Below are 21,325 nucleotides of genomic sequence, written 5' to 3' on the forward strand. Positions count from 1 at the left end.
TCTTACTACTTTGGACCAAGGGGAGGCAATTATAATCATATATATGCAGTCTTCTAGTACCTCAGTGAAAATTTACAGTCAAATATTTTAATAACTGTTTATCTCGTGCACATAACTAAGTACTTCTGAAACTTATTTCATTTTTTAAAAATATGGATATTAATTTTTTTTTCATTCTCTTAACAACATTTTGTATAACTACGGCTCAGTAGGAGTAGAAATTTGTTTAAAATACATTTTAACACATTTTGAAAACCGGTAGTTATATTTTGTGTGATAATTTTGTTGTTACAATATTAGTTCTTCTCCAAACCACTAATAAACCAGATAACTTTTTGTTTCAATTATATTTGCTAAGGAACCTTCTAAAACATAAACCACACGGTGGCTTCCAACCACTGTAATGGTGTTGCAGCTATTAGCTGGAGATTGGTATAGTACTCCACAATACTTCCACAAGTACCTACGCAGATTTAAGGACCCAGTGTTCATTTTGATAGAAGTGACTAGGATTCAAGATAACATATGTACATAATTCACAATAAGCACTAAACTTTATAATAAAATAAAAAAAGGTACACTTTAAGAACAAACATACATTAGAAAATAAATTTTAATAATAGAAAATATTAATTACGACATGGTTAATATAATACGTTGAAAGATAAATAATTATTAAATCAATGTCGAAACATTAATACAACTCAAATTAAAAAAAAAAAATGTTTCACACTGTCGAATGATTTAAATTATTGCTTATAGAAAAGTGACAGTACAGTTTGCAAACGTAGCTTGCTATAAGTAATTGTTTTGTTTTTTTAAGAAGAATATATTAGCGGCTTACCCTGTTTTAAAGTGTAATGGTGCACGAAACTATGAATGCCTGTGAAAAGAAACCATGTTCTTTCGTACGCGAAGGCCATCCCAAGTGTGCGCCAGTCACGGGCGTGTAGACAATGTGGTCAGAATGGACATGCGTTCTGCGGCCAGCGGCCCGACTCGGAACGCCACGTGGCGGCCTGAAACCACCAAGTGGGAACAATGGAGGCCGTGTGGCTCTCCCGACCGACCGACAACTACCTCGGCCAAGCTAGACCCCGCCGGGACCCCGCCGGGACTACCGCTACACGCCGGTGTTGTTGAAGATGTAGGATACGGACGTGTCCTGGCCGGGCGGCGGCCGGCGGGTCGAGTTGTTGTTGTTGACGTAGTACGACGACTTGCGCAGGCTGGCCGACGAGGACATCATGACGGACTCGTAGTAGCGCAGGCGGCCGCAGCAGCGCCGGGACTTGAGGATGGCGACGAAGCCGCGGCGGTACTTCTTGTTGAAGAAGGCGTACAGGATGGGGTTGATGCACGAGTTGGAGGAGCCCAGCCACTGGGCGATGGGCGTCACCACCTGCGCATCGCACAGCGCCCCGTCACCATCTTACATACACTCTGTTCATTTCAAGACGCTGCTCAACAAATTGTACAAAACATGTTCAACAAACTGTACATTTGTTTGCGTTACAATTACAATTCAAATGGTTGTACACAAACTAACAATTTGTGTGTGGACACTGTAATTAAAAGTAATAGGCAGTATTTACAAAAAAAAAAAATATAGATTTGCGTGAAGCATGATTCAAACGATTGGTTTTTTAGGAATGTCGCTTTCTAAATAGTAAGTTACTAGAACGGTTTATAAATAATAACTTCTGCTAAGTATTAATTCTTCAAAGTATCGTATATTCAAGCAAAAGTTGTGCTAAAAGCAATGTAAACTACATATTGTCATAAACGCTCATAATACTTTTTAAATTTTGAAAAAAATATTTTTTTTTTCAAGTATAATAGAAAGTTCACATATTTCTGTACGTATTTTATAAAAAATAATATTTTTTCAATGAACCTCACTATGGTTTACTAGCAATAAATAACCTTGTTTATTTCTTGAGTTTGAACTTGAATTTACTAGCAGGAAAATGATTTGGTCACTATTTTTCTTCATAAAATTTATGTTTGTTTATAGTGACCGCCTGTTTTGGAAATGGTAGGGCTATATGGGCCAGCCTTAACTAAATAAATAGTCTATACTACTAATAAAACAGAGGATAAAAGTCTGTATGTTAGATGAAATGATAAAAATACGATTTGAAATGGCTATTTACGTTATCGAGAATTAAAAAATATAGTTTATACAATTTTTATCAATATTGTTGTTCCAGCATCAATCGATAAATACTTGACGGATTTGATGAAGCTTTTTATTATAGAATATCTGGATAACTTCAAAACTAGGCTATATATTATTACAGAATTTCAACCCTAAGAAAGTTAAAATTTGATGAATATCGTTGTGAGAAAATTAGTTACATCTCTAAATCTAATCAAGTATAATAAAATATATTGGGTATCAATAATAAATATACGAAAACTACTAACCACAGTTTTACCCTTTTCCCGAAACTCAACTCTTAAGGGGTAAAAAGGGGATGGTTATGATTTTAAGATGAATAATTATAGCGCCAAATCTAAGCAATAGTATTCAGAGTTTCGTTTGATTAGTGAATCTTATTTACCAACCAACACTTAAATTATTTTATAAGGTAGACTTCAGACAAAAAAAAAGATTCATTATCAGACAAATACTTTGTCTTAAAACAACTGAGAAACACTAAAGTTAGTCTTCAAACAAACACTTAATTACTCAGTCAATTACTATGCCTTGAGACAGCTGAAATGAAGGGCGATTTTCCCTTTCCCTTAATGTCTAGCGAAGCCCTCCTTCCCTTGCGATCATGAGTGAGCATCTCGCATCCCACATGAAAGAGCGACTGCCTGAACAACAGAGCATGTGTCGTCAACTGTTGCAAGAATCTGGACTACTCGCAACAAGTTCTTTAGTATGACATAAATTAACTCTCGCTGCTAAATGGAGCTATTGTAGTCAGTTGGCGCCTTGTAGACCCATAGCCTTGTAGCTAAATGTCGTTGAAGCTGTTGGAGCCCAAGACAGTAGGAGCCATGAATAAATACATGTTGCCTCGTAATTCCATGATCTCGTGACCTTGTTACCTCGTGGCCTTGTAGAAAAATGTCGTTGTAGCTGGTGGAGCCTAATACATTTGGAGCCTTAAATACTTGTAGCCTCTTCGTCCCGTAGCCTCATTGCCTTTCAGACTCGCAGTCTTGTAACCTCGTGGCCTTGTAGCCAAGTGTTATTGTAGCTGGTGGAGCCAAAGACAGTTCGAGTCAAAGACCGTTGGAGCCTCCCGTAAAGTTTCGATCGTATACCACTGAGAGAATCGCATCTTACTGAGTTGAATGTTCGTTTAATTGTGCGCTTAATCGTCAAATACGCGTATTATCGTATTGTATTGTTGATACCATATCCCTCTGACAAGATAGTATCCCTCTGACGAGAGCGTATTCCTCTGATGAAAACCCATCCCTCTGACGAGATCGTATCCCTCTGATGAGTTCGTATCCCCCCCCCCCCCCCCGACGAGAGCGTATCACTCTGATGAGATCGTAACCTTTCGATGAGATCGTATCTCTGTTGCGAGATCATATCCTTGTGGCGAGATCGTAATCCTGTGGCGAGATCGTATCCCTGTGGCGAGATCGTATTCCTGTGGCGAGATCGTATCCCTGTGGCGAGATCGTATTCCTGTGGCGAGATCGTATCCCTGTGGCGAGATCGTATCTCTGTGGCGAGATCGTATCCCTGTGGCGAGATAGTATTCCTGTGGCGAGATCGTATTCCTGTGGCGAGATCGTATCCCTGTGGCGAGATCGTATCCCTGTGGCGAGATCGTATTCCTTTGGCGAGATCGTATCCCTGTGGCAAGATCGTATTCCTGTGGCGAGGCCGTATCCCTGTGGCGAGATCGTATTCCTATGGCGAGATAGTATTCCTGTGGCGAGATCGTATCCCTGTGGCGAGATCGTATCCCTGTTCCGTATCCCTGCGTCGAGATTGTATCTTACCAAGATGAATTTGCGTACAAATGTGTGTCCTGTTTGTTTAATGTGCTTCCTTTTTTTTTAATGTGCTTTCAATTGTGCTTCATTGTTTTGAAATGTACTTCTTTCCTTGAATGTGCTTCCAAATGAGCTACACTTTTTTTAACAAATTTTCTCCCAAATGTGCTTCCTTTATTTTATGTGCTTCCAAAAGTGCTTCCTTTTTTATTGTTATTCTGACTATGATTCTTTTTTTAATGTGTTTCGAAATGTGCTTTCTATTTTGATTTGATTTGTTTCATTTTTATAGTTACTCATTTGTGATAAAAAATTGAAACATCTGATATGAAGCGTGCGTTACTCTCTTATTTCATTTTCTTAATATTTCTATCCTAACGAACAAAAATTAGTGTTGAAATTGTTTTGATAAATTATATGAAGCACCCCACGTTTTTTTATTTAAAATTAATTATTTCGTTTATTACGTGATTCTTATTTAAAGCGTATTCAAATATGTTATACATATTTGTAGTTCATTATTTTGCTTTTGAACAAATTACTTAAAATTAATTTTTTTTTAATTTTTAACAGCATAAAAAGTGTGTTTATTATTTTTTATATATAACTTAACTCTTACTTTTTAGTTCATATTTAATTTAATTTTTATAAATTTCTTGGAAAGTACCACAGGATCAATTTGTGTAATCAGAAGCACGGGTATAAGTATAAACTACAAAGAGCATGCTGATACTCATAGACTAATCATTCTTCTATGGAAAACATATATTACTCTATGATAATACCGAAAGTCGATCCTACTAATATTATAAAAGCGAAAGTTTGTAAGTATGGATGGATGGATGTTTGTTACTCTTTCACGTAAAAATTACTGAATAGATTTGAATGAAATTTGGCATACAGCTAGCTTATAAGCTGGATTAACATAAAGACCCAATATTAATATGAAATTCCATCCCTAAGGGAGTGAAAAAGTGATAATTTCATTTTATAACAGAAAATATCATAGGTCATAGAAATACAAATAGTGAGTGAGTGTCATTTCTCTATGTCTGACACACGATCATACACATAGTAAGGTCTGGCAAATTAATATTTTTCTCCTTGGTGAGACCAGTCCGCTTAGTGGAGCTCGCAGCGGCTAGCAAAATAAAGGCGCTAATAACAGTTTTGTTCTTAACTTCGTCAATAGATAGAGTTGCCTTGAATTTTAAACGCACCATCGTTTCATTCGTTTGTCATGTCTTTAATTTTCGTTTGTTTGTGCCGTATGCGTTCCTATACCATTCATACAATTGCGATGAAATTTTGGTTATTTGTTATGCGCATGCCCATGAAGGTTACTGAGACGGTATAACTATTTTTCAATAGTTGGAGCACGAATCGTGTCAAAAAATGTGTTTATTTCATTTTATATAGCGGCACTTCGTCTTTTTTTGTTGTATAAGTGCGCATGCATGACACAATTTATTTAAATATAAAAGAGATACAGATAGAGTGATATATATATATATGTATATATATATAGTAAGATAGAGACAGAGAGATAAGTTGAGATAGAGCGAGGTATAGAGAATGAAATGGGTTAGATAAAGAGATATACCTATAGATGTATAGAGCTATATAGAGACTTATATATAGAAGATATAGAGATAGTGGGAAGTATATATGTAGATATAAAGAGATAAATAGAGATATATGTATATAGATGTAGATAGAGATAAATATATATAGAGAGATGGATAGATGATTTGTATATGTGGAACTACTTCAAACATATTACTAAACAAAACTGAATGAGGCATTGCAATGCAGGCCGAGCATTAGCTAGATAATGGAATCTTTTCAATATTAGTAATATTTTATTTTTCAGCTTTTTTATATATTGCTTTATAAAATCTAAATTACACACAGACCAGGTAAATAACTATCAACTGGCAGAAAAACGTCTGTCGGGATCTGAAAGTGATATAAATTAATTTTCACACTTGACATTCAAATTAAGAAGACAATTACTAACTACACCCTGTGTTCAGCCCGGGCAACGCCGGGTATTGCAGCTAGTATTATATAAATTTTGTGATATGTTTCTCCAAAATAGTAACCCAGTTAGTAAAATGTTTGAGAAAAAGAAATTTCGTTGAAAAGGGACAGGACCCATCTGCCCCACCGAATTCACACTTTGCAATGCTGCTTGAAATGCACCACAAAATTAATTTTCAGAGTCCCGAAAATTTTGGAGAAAATTGATCCCCACCGTCTGAAGTCCTCTGGAGCACGTCACAATCAACGTAGGTACTTCAATTTTCATAAATTTCGAAAAAATCGGGGGTAAGTGACCACTCCTTTTTGGGCGGGGGGAGGGGGAGAGGGGTAATCCAAGTCTCGGGAACATTTTACATCATGCTTCGGCCTCATGGGTCTGGAACAATCCAAATAAAAAATAAACAAATTTTTGAAATTTTTTAAATTTTAGGGGTTGACCTCCTTGTCCCGGCCTTATGGATACTTATACAAAAAGCATTAATTTTGCCCATAGCTCGAAAGTAGTGATTTTTGGCCCATATTCCCCTCCCCTTTTCTCTTTTCGGGTCAAGGTCATGAAATTATTGTATTGTAGTTGGGATTACATACCCTGGCAAAGTTTCAAATCGATACAACAATTAGAAGAATGTTAAAATCGACTTACAAGATTTCAGTACATAGTTACAAGTAAATTCTTTAAAAGCGTCTTAAAAAGAATTTTTTTGAGAACTTATGGAAAATTTAAAAACGAAAATTAATGCAAAACTATAAATAAAAATTTCTAAGGTCCACATTATTTTTAGTTAAAAAAGAATAAATAAATCATATCGTTTTACTATGATTTTAGTAATTTGTATAGAAATCAATAGTCAAAAATTGAATTTTATGTTTGTCTAAATATTTTGTGTGGGATGATATGTTTCAGAGATTATTTAAATGGAATATTCTGGGTTTTAAGTAATGTGCAGCGATTGCTAACCAAAGTGATCAAAACCTTTTATTGCGAATATGTTAATAATTATAAAAAAACGAAACCACAAATAAATAGGCGTTTTATCTATGTTAACATAAGTAACTTATTAAGTTAAAAATGATATAACTTCCCTGTGTAAAATATAAAATTTTAGTAAATGTTACTCGTTTTGTCCTGAACTTGCATTGATCTGATGCCTAGTATGCGCGCAATAGAATGAATTAATCTTTAGGGCCTGACAAAGCGATGATGCTATCAACAAGAATATAAACGAGTAAATATAAAATTTGATTGAAATAACTTTACCAAATATATTTGAATTGATATTTTATTTTTTAATGTTATCATATATAAATCCTTGTTATTGTATTCAAAATCTAATTGAAATTAAAAAAAATATTCTCAAATGAAAATTTCATTAAATCAATAATAATGGCTATTCACCATGATTTTCTATGATTATCTTATATTAGGTGTTCCTAAAGGTTTTTTTTTGCGCTGGTCCAGATCTGCAATCCGTTTTTACCTATCACGTACAGTTGTTTTTATTAGAAATCGAGGAAGATTTTTTTAAATTTAAACGTAAATTTTACAAAGGAAATTTTTAATTGCGAAGGAAAATTTTTTATTTTGGTAAGAGGGCTCAGTTGACCACATTTGTTACACCCAGCTGGGTTTAGGAGGGAGTCATTAATTCATTGTTTACATGCTGTAGTGTGAGGTTACATTTGAGAAATGAGTTCCGTAAGTGTTTAAATAACTCAAACGTGTTCTGTTATATTTGTGGTGGTTATGTAACTGTTAAAGAAATACAAGATATTAGTAGTTTTGTGAGAAATGTCTATTATGCTTACTTCGGCATAAACCTTGGTGATCAATAAAAAACTGAGCACCACACGAGGTATGTCATACATGTGTAAGGGACTGGGCTGTTAAAAAAAGATGCAAAAAATCAATGCCCTTTGCAATTCCAATGGTTTGGTGGGAGCCACAAAATAATATTAATAGCTGTTATTTATGTATGGTTAACTTTTGAGGTCATACGGCAAAAACTAAGAAGGACATACAATATCCGAACATTCCTTCGGCCATATGACCAGTTATACATTGTGAATCTCTTCCTATCCCAGTTCCACTTCCCGTTCTCGAAAATGTGCTACAGGAGAACAGTTTCAAAAACGAATGTGATAATGATAATGATAATGATTTCTGCGCCAAAATTTTTCGCTCTAAATGAACTTAATGATTTAACTCATTATTTAAATTTGACAAAGGATGCTGCTCAATTGCTTGGTTCGAGATTGGAAGCAAAAAATCTCCTACTTCCTGGAGTTTCGTTCTCTTGGTATAGGACTCGAGTGAAGGAATTAATCAAATTCTTTAAAGAAGAAGACTCTCTGATTTATTGTTGTGATATTGAGGGTTTAATGCATTTCTTTGACAACACTTACAATCCAAGTGAGTGAAGGTTATTTATGGACTCATACAAAAGTAGTTTCAAAGGTGTAATTTTACATAATCGAAATTTCTTTGGTTCCCTACCCATTGCGTATTTAGTGCATCTCAAGGAAACATATGAAAATATCAAAGTTCTGCTAAAATGCGTGAACTATTAAAAACATTATTGGACAAATTTGCGGTAGTTTAAAAGTTGTTGGTATGCTACTTGGTCTACAATATGGCTATACAAAATAACCGTGCTTTATTTGTGAATGGATCAGCAGAGCCAAAGACAAACACTGGAAGCAGGCAGACTGCCCCAAAAGAAAAACACCACAACCCGGTTCACAGAACATAATAAATGTACCACTTGTTCAAAAAAGCAAGGCACTATTACCTCCTCTTCACACTAAACTCGTATTAATAAAGCAGTTTGCTAAAACACTACCAAAAAAAGGTAACTGCTTTCAGTATTTGGTAAAAATATTTCCGAAAATATCTTATGCGAAACTTAAAGAAGGGGTCTTTGTGTGACAGCAGATCAAAAAATTAATGAAAGCAGTATGTTCGAAAATACAATGAATCCCGTAACGTTTTGGAATGTTAAATAGCGCATTACTTCTTGAATACTTCGTTTATAATTAAGGTTGTAAAAAATAATTTAGATAATAATTTACATGAGTTTTTAAAAGTGAAACCATTCAAAAATATTACGTTACAAGAGAGAAAATTGGTTGAAACCAACTTAGTTTTAAGTTTTTATCAATTTTCTTTTTTGCAAAGTTACAATTTTTAATGGTTTCATTTATAATAATTCATTTACATTATTATCTAAATTATGTGCCACAATCGCCATTATAGATAAGTATTAAAGAAGTAAAGCACAATTTATCATCCGAAAAAGCTTGTTCAGGCCCCTTAAAAAATATCTCGAAATTGAATTGTAAAAAAACCTTTCGAGATACAGGAAAAGGAAAATCATATTTGACATCAGGATAATTAATAATTCTAAAATCACCTGACATCGTTCCAAAAATTTAAAATTGTCGATAGTGATAATTAATGAACAATATAATGAATAATATAGTTTATAACAATGGGTTTAAAATAAGTGGTTATATTTTCTAAATAATATTGACTACATATATGTAAGTTAAATACGGTGACTGATAAAAAACGCACTTATAATAATATGTTCTTTTGAAAATAGGCTTTAAATATAAACATAAAACTTGAATTATCTATATGAAAGAGTGTGGAAAGATGTTAAGAATCACAAGACCGAGGCAATGAGTTTATTTACTATACTCGAAGTAGCTTTTAAATGAATTATAAATGCTGGATGATAATAGATAGCAAATAAAAAAATAAACAGGTTTTTAACTGCCACTTCTTGCACCTCATCTTTGAACATACCAATTTGTAAACTTTTTGTTTGAGCATCTAAATAATTGTAAATAATAATATGATATCTTAAAAAACAAGAAAATTTACTAAAATAAGTTATCAAATATTTTAAAACAACCGAAAACAGTTAAATGATGGCTGATAAAGGAAATAAAAATGGCGCCATTGAATAATGAAATGTAAATTTAATATTCTCAATTGTACAAGGCAGACTTATTCTGAGTACAGGTGAAGCAATTTAAAATAGGCATACTTTACAAGGGTGTTGCAGGAGTATCACATCTACTCAGAAGATTCCTCTTATTGAAGTTAATGGCTAAAACAGCACTAAAAATGGTATATTTTGCCGTGAAACACAGAATTACACTAAGTATTTACTGTGAATGGTATTAATTTTAAGAAAAAAAAAATATTTTGAATGCTGGAACACAGCATTTGTTTATAGAAGGTGTATTTTGGTTTAACGTACACACTTATGGGTTCACAACACATGTGGTATAGTTTAAATATTGTCCTAAATTTAAAAAAAAATCTTAAGTAACACACTGAAAGTTTATGGGGTGAATAATATAATTTTTCATAAAGATTACTAAGAAACAATGAATTTATGTTAAGAGGTTTTTCCTCGCCATTTAATCCGTACATCACATTAAGGTACTAATTAAAAATTATATTTTAGGCAAAATAATTTTTGGGATGGTTTTAAGCAAGTTCCTTTCCCAGGGCATTGAAGTGAGATGGTCACCTACCTGCAACATGTCTTCTTCCCAGCGCGAGGTGCGTCCTCCCAGCTTGATGCGCGCGAAGATGGCATAAAGTGGCAGCCAGGACAAGACGAACAGAATCACCACGGCTACAAGCATCTTCACCACCTTCACCTTTGACTTCTGCTGCATCCGCTCCATCTGTGCGTCTTTCGTGTCAGTAGGGATGTCGCGCCGCCACACCTGCGGAGTAATCCTCAACAACTCAGTCGAGGTGTCAACAAGGAAACACATCTGCACCGTTCTCCACACAGCTGCAGTCGAGCACTCACCAAGAGCACACACCGCCACTGTTATTCAAACCATCCTAGACGAGGCATCTCCAAGAGATGCATGGTTATCCACACTATAAAAGTCGAGACATCTCCAAGAACACACAACTGCAATATTCACACCATCCCAAGCGAGACCTCTCCAAGAGCAAAAACCTGTACTATTATCTACACTAACTTAACCAAGGCCTCTCAAAGAACACAAAACTGCAATGTTATCCACACAATTATAGTCGAGGCAACTCCAAGTACACACAGCTGCACGTTTATCCACATAATTTTTAATAAGTAATATAAAAAAAGCACACATCTGCTCTTTTATCCACATCATCAAAGTCAAAGCGTTTTTAAAGGGCAACCATATGCACAGTTATACACACCATCCCAGTAGAGACCTCTTCAAAGTCACACACCTTCATTGTTATCTAGACCATCCCAGTCAAAGCCTCACAAAGTTAACATGCACTGCTCTGATATCCACACCATCCCATCCAATGGCTCTCCAACAGCACATATCTGCACTCTTATTCACACAATACCAGTCAAATCATCTCCAAGTGCACACACCTGCACTGTTACCTACAAAATTCTAGTCTATGCATCGCCAAGGGCACACATCTCCATTGTTACCAATAACATTAGAGTAAGCACCTCTCCAAGGACACACACACCTGCACTGTTAAACATAACTGAGTCGACGCTTCTCCATGGGCACAACTGCACTGTTTACCACACTTCTAAGTCGAGGCCTGTCCAAGGGTACACACATGCACTGCTATTCACATCATCCAAGACGAGGCCTCTCCAAGGACACATACTGGCATTGTTATTTACACCATATCAGTCAAAGTCTCTCCAACGGCTCACAAATACACTTTTATCTTCATAATCCCAGTCGATGCCTCTCCAATGGCACACACCTGCACAGGTATCCACACCAACCCAGTAAAGGCTTCTCTAAGGGCACACACCTGCAATCTTATCCATATTATTCTAATCATGGCCTCTCAAAGAGCCACATTTCCACTGTTTTCTATATCACACCTTTGACGGCCTTTCCAAGGGCACACAACTACACTGTTATATACACCATCCAAGTCAAGGTCTCTCTAAGGACACACACCTGAACTGTTATCCATGTCATTACAATCGAGGCCTCTCCAATGGCACACACCTGCATTGCTACCCACATCTTCCTAGTCAAGGCCTCTCCAAGGCATACACCTAACTGCTGTCCTCTTCATCCCAGTCGAGGCCTCCCTAATGGCAAATCAATTTAGTGTTATTCACTTCATCCCATTCGAGGCTTCTCCAAGGGCACACATCTGCACTATTTTCCTTATCGTCCTAGTCAAGGTCACCACAAAGGCACAAACCTGTACTGTTATTTACATCATATTTGTCGAGGTATCTTAAAGGGCATAAACTTGCATTGTTATATAGACTATCCCAGTTGAAACCAACCCAAAACACAAAACTTTGCTTATTATACACTTATGTCCATGGGAGGATGTCCTTTTCAGCTCGATGTAGCAGGAAGTAGCAAAACAAGAGTTTGGCAGGAAAGAATTAGAGGTTACCAACATGATTATCATCCATGGACATTAATCATGTGTATTATTATTATAATTGGTATTATTATACTATTTAATAAATATAATTATAATCATAATCATGTGACAAGCAATAAAGAAAATAGAGGTGACCAATGTTTATCATAAAGAAGAGTTACTATTTCAGATAAGTGTATCAACTAAATAGTTCAATACAAGCAAGTAACACAGCTTAGGCTGTAGGTTGCCTAAGGAGGAGTTGAGATAACTTACCTCTATCCTTTCGAGGACATAGCAGAGGGAGGTAAGTGTCATGGGCAGGATGTAGCTGAACATGAAGTTGCCAATTATGGAATTGAGGTCACTTGCCTTGACTTATATGATGAAGTAGCAGATGAGTATCATAGGCAGGATGAAGAAGAATTCGGGGTTGCCGATGAGGAAGTAGATGTTATCTATCTTAATTATTAAGAGTGATTTAAGGATCATAAGGAGGATGTAGCTGAACAACCGGTTGCTTATTAGGTAGTTAACATTTTATTTGATCCACATGATGAATATCAGAGGAAAATGTGTATCATGGGCAGGATGAAGCTGAACACAATGTTAAAGAATAAAGTAGTAGTCACCTATTGTGAATAATACAAGAAAGTAGCAATGTAAGTTATGTAAATAAAGTAGTATTTAGGTTGCTGATAAGAGAGTTAAGTCCTATATAGCAAAGGGTCATAGTCAGGATGAAGCATAAAATAAGTTGACATAAGGTAGTTGAGATCAAGAATCTTGATCAATACGAAGAATTAGCACAGTGCGATATGGATATTAAGCAGGATGTAGGATGCCACTGATGGATTTGGTGTCTCTTACCTTGATCCATATGAGGACATAGCAGAGGGAGATGAGTATCATAGGCAGGATGTAGCAGAACACGAGGTTGCCGATGAGGAAGTAGAGATCACCATCCATGGAGTCGGGCCACACTTCGAGGCAAAGTTGTATCTCTGGAGCGTCCCTGAAGATGGACACCAGGTCGAAGAAAACGGCCCAGGGAATGGTTGTGGTGAGCGCAAACACCCATATGAGCACGATCATGAACCGTGCTCTACGCTTCGTGATCTGGCACTTGAGTGGCCACCAGATGGCCAGGAACCTGTTGGCAGAGAGTCTACCTTAGTATCCAATACAACATATACATATATAATTCATGGCAAGTTTTCCTAACTAAGGAAACACTCGGAAATGATTCTTCTCGTTTGTGGCCTAAGAGCCAGAAGTAATAGTGGCAATACTCCACGCAAACCAAATTTCACATTGCCTCCATGTGCAAGATACTTAAATAATATTCAATCATTAGTAAAATTTGGCCCTAATTTAAAGTAACTTTTTATGAGAGATAAAACAATGGATTACTCTACGATTCTGAAGTACATTATACTATGGGATATTAATTTTTTTATAAAAATGTTTATTTACTTAAAATTACAAAAAAGTGACAGGTTAGGTAAAAAAAACATTATTACAATAAAAAAAAATATTTCATAGATCTAATACCGGAACAATACCTAAAGCTAGCAATCTAATGAACAATTTTTCTGCATTGTCTTGAACTGACTAATCCTTAGCTCCAATCGGTTAACCGAAGACAGAGACCAGAAAGATCCTTTTTCTACAGAGTCCTTTTCTTCCCGACAGATTTTCTCAATAGTGTGTTTAACAGACTGACAGACTGCTTCACATAGTAGAAATTGTAAATGGGAGTATTCACTGTCTTGAATGCGCACTTATTTACTTTGTTCTCGAAAGGATACGATTTACCATACACGAAGTCCAGCCACATATAATATTTTGACGATCCGTACGTAGCTACTTCATCAGTGAGCTGATTGGAAATTTTCTGCTTGATAACGTTAATATAAAGTACAAATGTCATTCGACTCGATAAATGTATTTAATTATATAATTAAAATTATATTAAAGTTTGCTTAACTTTTGTTTTACAAATTTTAATTTTTTCTGAATTTTTTGGAAAGTAATTAAGTACTTTCAATATGGCGTTCATGACATCATAATCCAAGATGGCGAAATGTTTTTAATTAAATTGTATTATTTATTATTTTTTTATATACTTTTAAATTTCTCCCTATTTTCTAGCATGAAAAATACGAATTTTCAAGATGGTGGCCATATCATTCTATTTGTCAAGTTCATGACCTTAAGAGGCTTATGGCGGCTTGCTTTTAAGACTCTCAATGCAGATTTTAGGAATTTTAAAGCTGTTGGCATTTTAAGGACTTAAAGTGTAAATTTTTAATCAAAATGGGAATTTTTCCTTCGAAATAGAGAATTTTTTTATTTTTAAAAGTTTCTGAGATTTTTTCTAAAAAAACTGGAAATTTTGCGGATTTTTATGAATTTTGAGCAAATGGAAATTTTTGAAGATCAAGATTAAAGATGAATGTTATGGTTATCCAAGATGGTCACCGTAAAATCATAAACCAAGATGGTGGTTGGCACCAGCACCACAGCCAGACGCCAGATATAAGTTATATAAAAAGAAAAACAGTTATAAATTCGTATGAGGCGTTTACCTTTAGACGATAACACCAAATCAACTAGTTCTTAAGTGGGTTCCATTGGTGCGTGACGTTCTAGTGAGTCAGGTGTAAGACTTGCTACGTTGAAAAGCGACATAACTCACTTGTGCAGAATTCAGCACGAGCATAAACACTAAAAAACCACGGCAGGATTGGAAAACAGCACAATATAAGATACTTTACACTTTTTTTTTTTGGGAGAAATGGAATTACAGGACAAGCAAAGACTCTCGACACTTTAATCGGGGGGAATGGGACGACAGTATGAACTAAGACACCGGGAACTTCCTTCTCCCGGGATAGAACAAAAGCTCGAGAAGGGGGTGCCTATCATTTTAGGTCATGATTTTATATTCAATTTCATCACTGACTAACTTTTAAACTTTTTAAATTTTTTAACTTTCAAGAAAATAAAAAAATATACAGCGCATACTTTTTGTATACCTAACTAGCTGCAGTACCCAGCGTTGCCCGGGCTGAACACAGGGTGAAGGGGAACTGTTTAGAGATCAGATGTAGTTAGTGATTGTCTTCTTAATTTGAATGTCAAGTGTGCAAAATAATTTATATCACTTTCAGATCCCGACAGACGTTGTTCTGCCAGTTTATAGTTATTTACCTGGTCTGTATGTAATCTAGACTCTATAAAGCAATATAGAAAAATACTGAAAAATAAGGGATTACTAATATTGAAAAGATTCCATTATCTAGCTAATGCTCGGCATGCATTGCAATGCCTTATTCAGTTTTGTTTTGTAATATGTTTGAAGTAGTTACACATATACAAATAATCTATCCATTTCTCTAAATATATATTTATCTCTATCTACATCTATAGTCCTATATATCTATGTATCTCTCTATCTGTATTTATCTCTTTATATCTACATATATACCTCACACTCTTTCTATGTATTCCATATGAGGGTACTGATTGCTTGGTTGTTAATATCACACGGGTGTTTTTTACTTGTATGGGAAAATTAAGAATGATAAGGCATCTAGTGCGTGGCAACAATGTTAATAGGCAATAGGAAATAAGCTTCTAGCGCCTGCGGCATTGTCAACACAAACTTCGTACATGCACTGCATGTTGTATCTAACCCCCTCCAACGCATTTGATTCTAAATTGGACTTTTAGTAAGGATCCCTAATGTTATTGGTAATATAATATAGCCTATAGCCTTCCTAGATAAATGTACTATCCAACACTGAAAGAATTTTTCAAATCGGACCAGTGGTTCCTGAGATTAGCGCGTTGAAACAAACAAACAAACAAACTCTTCAACTTTATTATATTAGTATAGATTAGGTGGCAAAGTTATATTTTTATCGATTTTTAGGTTTAACTGCAATGCCACTGGCTACTTCATGATGTGGTTTGCATTTAAATCACAAAAATTCATTTCATGTTTCTTGGCTGTCAAAATCGTAACAAATTTGAGAATTTTGGAATGCCAGGTAAAATTAATTAATATTTTCTGAAAGAAATTCAAACCATTTATTGAAGTAGCCTGTTGCATTGCAGTTAACCTAAAAAGATTCAGTTCTGCAATAAAGAAAATTCTCCTTATTTGTACAACCCAAAAACGTTTAAAATGTAACTTTGGCAAATAATTATGCAAAAAGTATGCGCTGTTAATATTTTTCATTTCGTGAAAGTTAAACAATTGAAAATCTGTAATTACTGTAAATATAAAATCTTTACCTGAAATGGGAGGCACCCCCATAAGACACTGGGCACACTGTTCGGCTAGAAAAGAATGAAAGCTCGAGATAAGACAATGGACAATTTGTTTGGCGGGAGTAGAAGGACAGCGCGAGTTAAGACACTGGACAATGTGTTCGGCGGGAGTAGAAGGACAGCGCGATTTAAGACACTGGACAATGTGTTCGGCGGGAGTAGGACAGCGCGATTTAATTCACTGGAAAATTTGTTCGGCGGGAGTAGAAGGACAACGCGATTTAAGACACTGGACAATGTGTTCGGCGGGAGTAGGACAGCGCGAGTAAAGACACTGGACAATGTGTTCGGCGGGAGTAGAAGGACAGCGCGATTTAAGACACTGGACAATTTGTTCGGCGGGAGAAGAAGGACAGCGCGAGTTAAGACACTGGAAAATTTGTTCGGCGGGAGTAGAAGGACAGCGCGAGTTAAGACACTGGACAATGTGTTCGGCGGGAGTAGAAGGACAGCGCGATTTAAGACACTGGACAATTTGTTCGGCGGGAGTAGAAGGACAGCGCGAGTTAAGACACTGGAAAATTTGTTCGGCGGGAGTAGAAGGACAGCGCGATTTAAGATACTGGACAATGTGTTCGGCGGGAGTAGAAGGACAGCGCGATTTAAGACACTGGACAATGTGTTCGGCGGGAGTAGGACAGCGCGAGTTAAGACACTAGACAATGTGTTCGGCGGGAGTAGAAGGACAGCGCGATTTAATTCACTGGAAAATTTGTTCGGCGGGAGTAGAAGGACAGCGCGATTTAAGACACTGGACAATGTGTTCGGCGGGAGTAGGACAGCGCGAGTTAAGACACTGGACAATGTGTTCGGCGGGAGTAGGACAGCGCGAGTTAAGACACTGGACAATTTGTTCGGCGGGAGTAGAAGGACAGCGCGAGTTAAGACACTGGAAAATGTGTTCGGCGGGAGTAGGACAGCGCGAGTTAAGACACTGGACAATGTGTTCGGCGGGAGTAGAAGTACAGCGCGATTTAAGACACTGGACAATTTGTTCGGCGGAAGTAAAAGGACAGCGCGATTTAAGACACTGGACAATGTGTTCGGCGGGAGTAGGACAGCGCGAGTTAAGACACTGGACAATTTGTTCGGCGGGAGTAGAAAGACAGCGCGATTTAAGACAATGGACAATGTGTTCGGCGGGAGTAGGACAGCGCGAGTTAAGACACTGGACAATGTGTTCGGCGGGAGTATAAGGACAGTGCGATTTAAGACACTGACAATTTGTTCGGCGGGAGTAGAAGGACAGCGCGAGTTAAGACACTGGACAATGTGTTCGGCGGGAGTAGGACAGCGCGAGTTAAGACACTGGACAATGTGTTCGGCGGGAGTAGAAGGACAGCGCGATTTAAGACACTGGACAATTTGTTCGGCGGGAGTAGAAGGACAGCGCGAGTTAAGACACTGGACAATGTGTTCGGCGGGAGTAGGACAGCGCGAGTTAAGACACTGGACAATGTGTTCGGCGGGAGTAGAAGGACAGCGCGATTTAAGACAATGGACAATATGTTCGGCGGGAGTAGAAGGACAGCGCGATTTAAGACACTGGACAATTTGTTCGGCAGGTGTAGAAGGACAGCGCGATTTAAGACACTGGACAATGTGTTCGGCGGGAGTAGGACAGCGCGAGTTAAGACACTGGACAATGTGTTTGGCGGGAGTAGAAGGACAGCGCGATTTAAGACACTGGACAATGTGTTCGGCGGGAGTAGAAGGACAGCGCGATTTAAGACACTGGACAATTTGTTCGGCGGGAGTAGAAGGACAGTGCGATTTAACACACTGGACAATTTGTTCGGCGGGAGTAGAAGGACAGCGCGAGTTAAGACACTGGACAATGTGTTCGGCGGGAGTAGAAGGACAGCGTGATTTAAGACACTGGACAATTTGTTCGGCGGGAGTAGAAGGACAGCGCGTTTTAAGACACTGGACAATGTGTTCGGCGGGAGTAGAAGGACAGCGAGATTGAGACACTGGAATATTTGTTCGGCGGGAGTAGAAGGACAGCGCGATTTAAGACACTGGACAATGCGTCCGGCGGGAGTAGGACAACGCGAGTTAAGACACTGGACAATGTGTTCGGCGGGAGTAGAAGGACAGCGCGATTTAAGACACTGGACAATGTGTTCGGCGTGAGTAGAAGGACAGCGCGATTTAAGACACTGGACAATTTGTTCGGCGGGAGTAGAAGGACAGCGCTATTTAAGACACTGGACAATGTGTTCGGCGGGAGTAGGAGCGCGAGTTAAGACACTGGACAATGTGTTCGGCGGGAGTAGAAGGACAGCGCGATTTAAGACACTGGACAATTTGTTCGGCGGGAGTAGAAGGACAGCGCGAGTTAAGACACTGGACAATGTGTTCGGCGGGAGTAGAAGGATAGCGCGATTTAAGACACTGGACAATTAGTTCGGCGGGAGTAGAAGGTCAGCGCGATTTAAGACACTGGACAATGTGTTCGGCGGGAGTAGGACAGCGTGAGTTAAGACACTGGACAATGTGTTCGGCGGGAGTAGAAGGACAGCGCAATTTAATTCACTGGACAATGTGTTCGGCGGGAGTAGAAGGACAGCGCGATTTAAGACACTGGACAATGTGTTCGGCGGGTGTAGAAGGACAGCACGATTTAAGACACTGGACAATGTGTTCGGCGGGAGTAGGACAGCGCGAGTTAAGACACTGGACAATGTGTTTGGCGGGACTAGAAGGACAGCGCGATTTAAGACACTGGACAATGTGTTCGGCGGGAGTAGAAGGACAGCGCGATTTAAGACACTGGACAATTTGTTCGGCGGGTGTAGAAGGACAGCGCGATTTAAGACACTCGACAATGTGTTCGGCGGGAGTAGGACAGCGCGAGTTAAGACACTGGACAATGTGTTTGGCGGGAGTAGAAGGACAGCGCGATTTAAGACACTGGACAATGTGTTCGGCGGGAGTAGAAGGACAGCGCGATTTAAGACACTGGACAATTTGTTCGGTGGGAGTAGAAGGACAGTGCGATTTAAGACAATGGACAATTTGTTCGGCGGGAGTAGAAGGACAGCGCGAGTTAAGACACTGGACAATGTGTTCGGCGGGAGTAGAAGGACAGCGTGATTTAAGACACTGGACAATTTGTTCGGCGGGAGTAGAATGACAGCGCGATATAAGACACTGGACAATTTGTTCGGCGGGATTAGAAGGACAGCGCGATTTGAGACACTGGACAATGTGTTCGGCGGGAGTAGGACAGCGCGAGTAAAGACACTGGACAATATGTTCGGCGGGAGTAGAAGGACAGCGCGATTTAAGACACTGGACAATGTGTTCGGCGGGAGTAGAAGGACAGCGCGATTTAAGACACTGGACAATTTGTTCGGCGGGAGTAGAAGGACAGCGCGAGTTAAGACACTGGACAATGTGTTCGGCGGGAGTAGAAGGACAGCGCGATTTAAGACACTGGACAATTTGTTCGGCGGGAGTAGAAGGACAGCGCGATTTAAGACACTGGACAATGTGTTCGGCGGGAGTAGGACAGCGCGAGTTAAGACACTGGACAATGTGTTCGGCGGGAGTAGAAGGACAGCGCGATTTAAGACACTGGACAATGTGTTCGGCGGGAGTAGAAGGACAGCGCGATTAAAGACACTGGACAATGTGTTCGGCGGGAGTAGGACAGCGCGAGTTAAGACACTGGACAATGTGTTTGGCGGGAGTAGAAGGACAGCGCGATTTAAGACACTGGACAATTTGTTCGGCGGGAGTAGAAGGACAGCGCGAGTTAAGACACTGGAAAATTTGTTCGGCGGGAGTAGAAGGACAGCGCGATTTAAGATACTGGACAATGTGTTCGGCGGGAGTAGAAGGACAGCGCGATTTAAGACACTGGACAATGTGTTCGGCGGGAGTAGGACAGCGCGAGTTAAGACACTAGACAATGTGTTCGGCGGGAGTAGAAGGACAGCGCGATTTAATTCACTGGAAAATTTGTTCGGCGGGAGTAGAAGGACAGCGCGATTTAAGACACTGGACAATGTGTTCGGCGGGAGTAGGACAGCGCGAGTTAAGACACTGGACAATTTGTTCGGCGGGAGACGAAGGACAGCGCGATTTAAGACACTGGACAATTTGTTCGGCGGGAGTAGAAGGACAGCGCGAGTTCAGACACTGGACAATGTGTTCGGCGGGAGTAGGACAGCGCGAGTTAAGACACTGGAAAATGTGTTCGGCGGGAGTAGGACAGCGCGAGTTAAGACACTGGACAATTTGTTCGGCGGGAGTAGAAGGACAGCGCGAGTTAAGACACTGGAAAATGTGTTCGGCGGGAGTAGAAGTACAGCGCGATTTAAAACACTGGACAATTTGTTCGGCGGGAGTAAAAGGACAGCGCGATTTAAGACACTGGACAATGTGTTCGGCGGGAGTAGGACAGCGCGAGTTAAGACACTGGACAATTTGTTCGGCGGGAGTAGAAAGACAGCGCGATTTAAGACAATGGACAATGTGTTCGGCGGGAGTAGAAAGACAGCGCGATTTAAGACAATGGACAATGTGTTCGGCGGGAGTAGGACAGCGCGAGTTAAGACACTGGACAATGTG

General features: G+C 38.6%; 1 protein-coding gene across 1 annotated transcript; it reads right to left on the reverse strand.

The window, feature by feature from the left end:
* Nucleotides 1-295: 295 nt before the first annotated feature.
* Nucleotides 296-16,730, reverse strand: LOC134542719 (neuropeptide SIFamide receptor-like). Its single transcript, XM_063387192.1, has 4 exons — nucleotides 16,709-16,730; nucleotides 13,274-13,575; nucleotides 10,567-10,764; nucleotides 296-1,402 (listed from the first exon to the last, which is right to left on the reverse strand). Exons 1-4 carry the CDS (start codon nucleotides 16,728-16,730, stop codon nucleotides 1,124-1,126), a joined length of 801 nt encoding a protein of 266 aa, XP_063243262.1. The 3' UTR covers nucleotides 296-1,123.
* Nucleotides 16,731-21,325: the final 4,595 nt, after the last annotated feature.

This window comes from Bacillus rossius (genome assembly GCF_032445375.1).
Source record: "Bacillus rossius redtenbacheri isolate Brsri chromosome 9 unlocalized genomic scaffold, Brsri_v3 Brsri_v3_scf9_1, whole genome shotgun sequence".
Lineage (NCBI taxonomy): Eukaryota > Metazoa > Arthropoda > Insecta > Phasmatodea > Bacillidae > Bacillus > Bacillus rossius.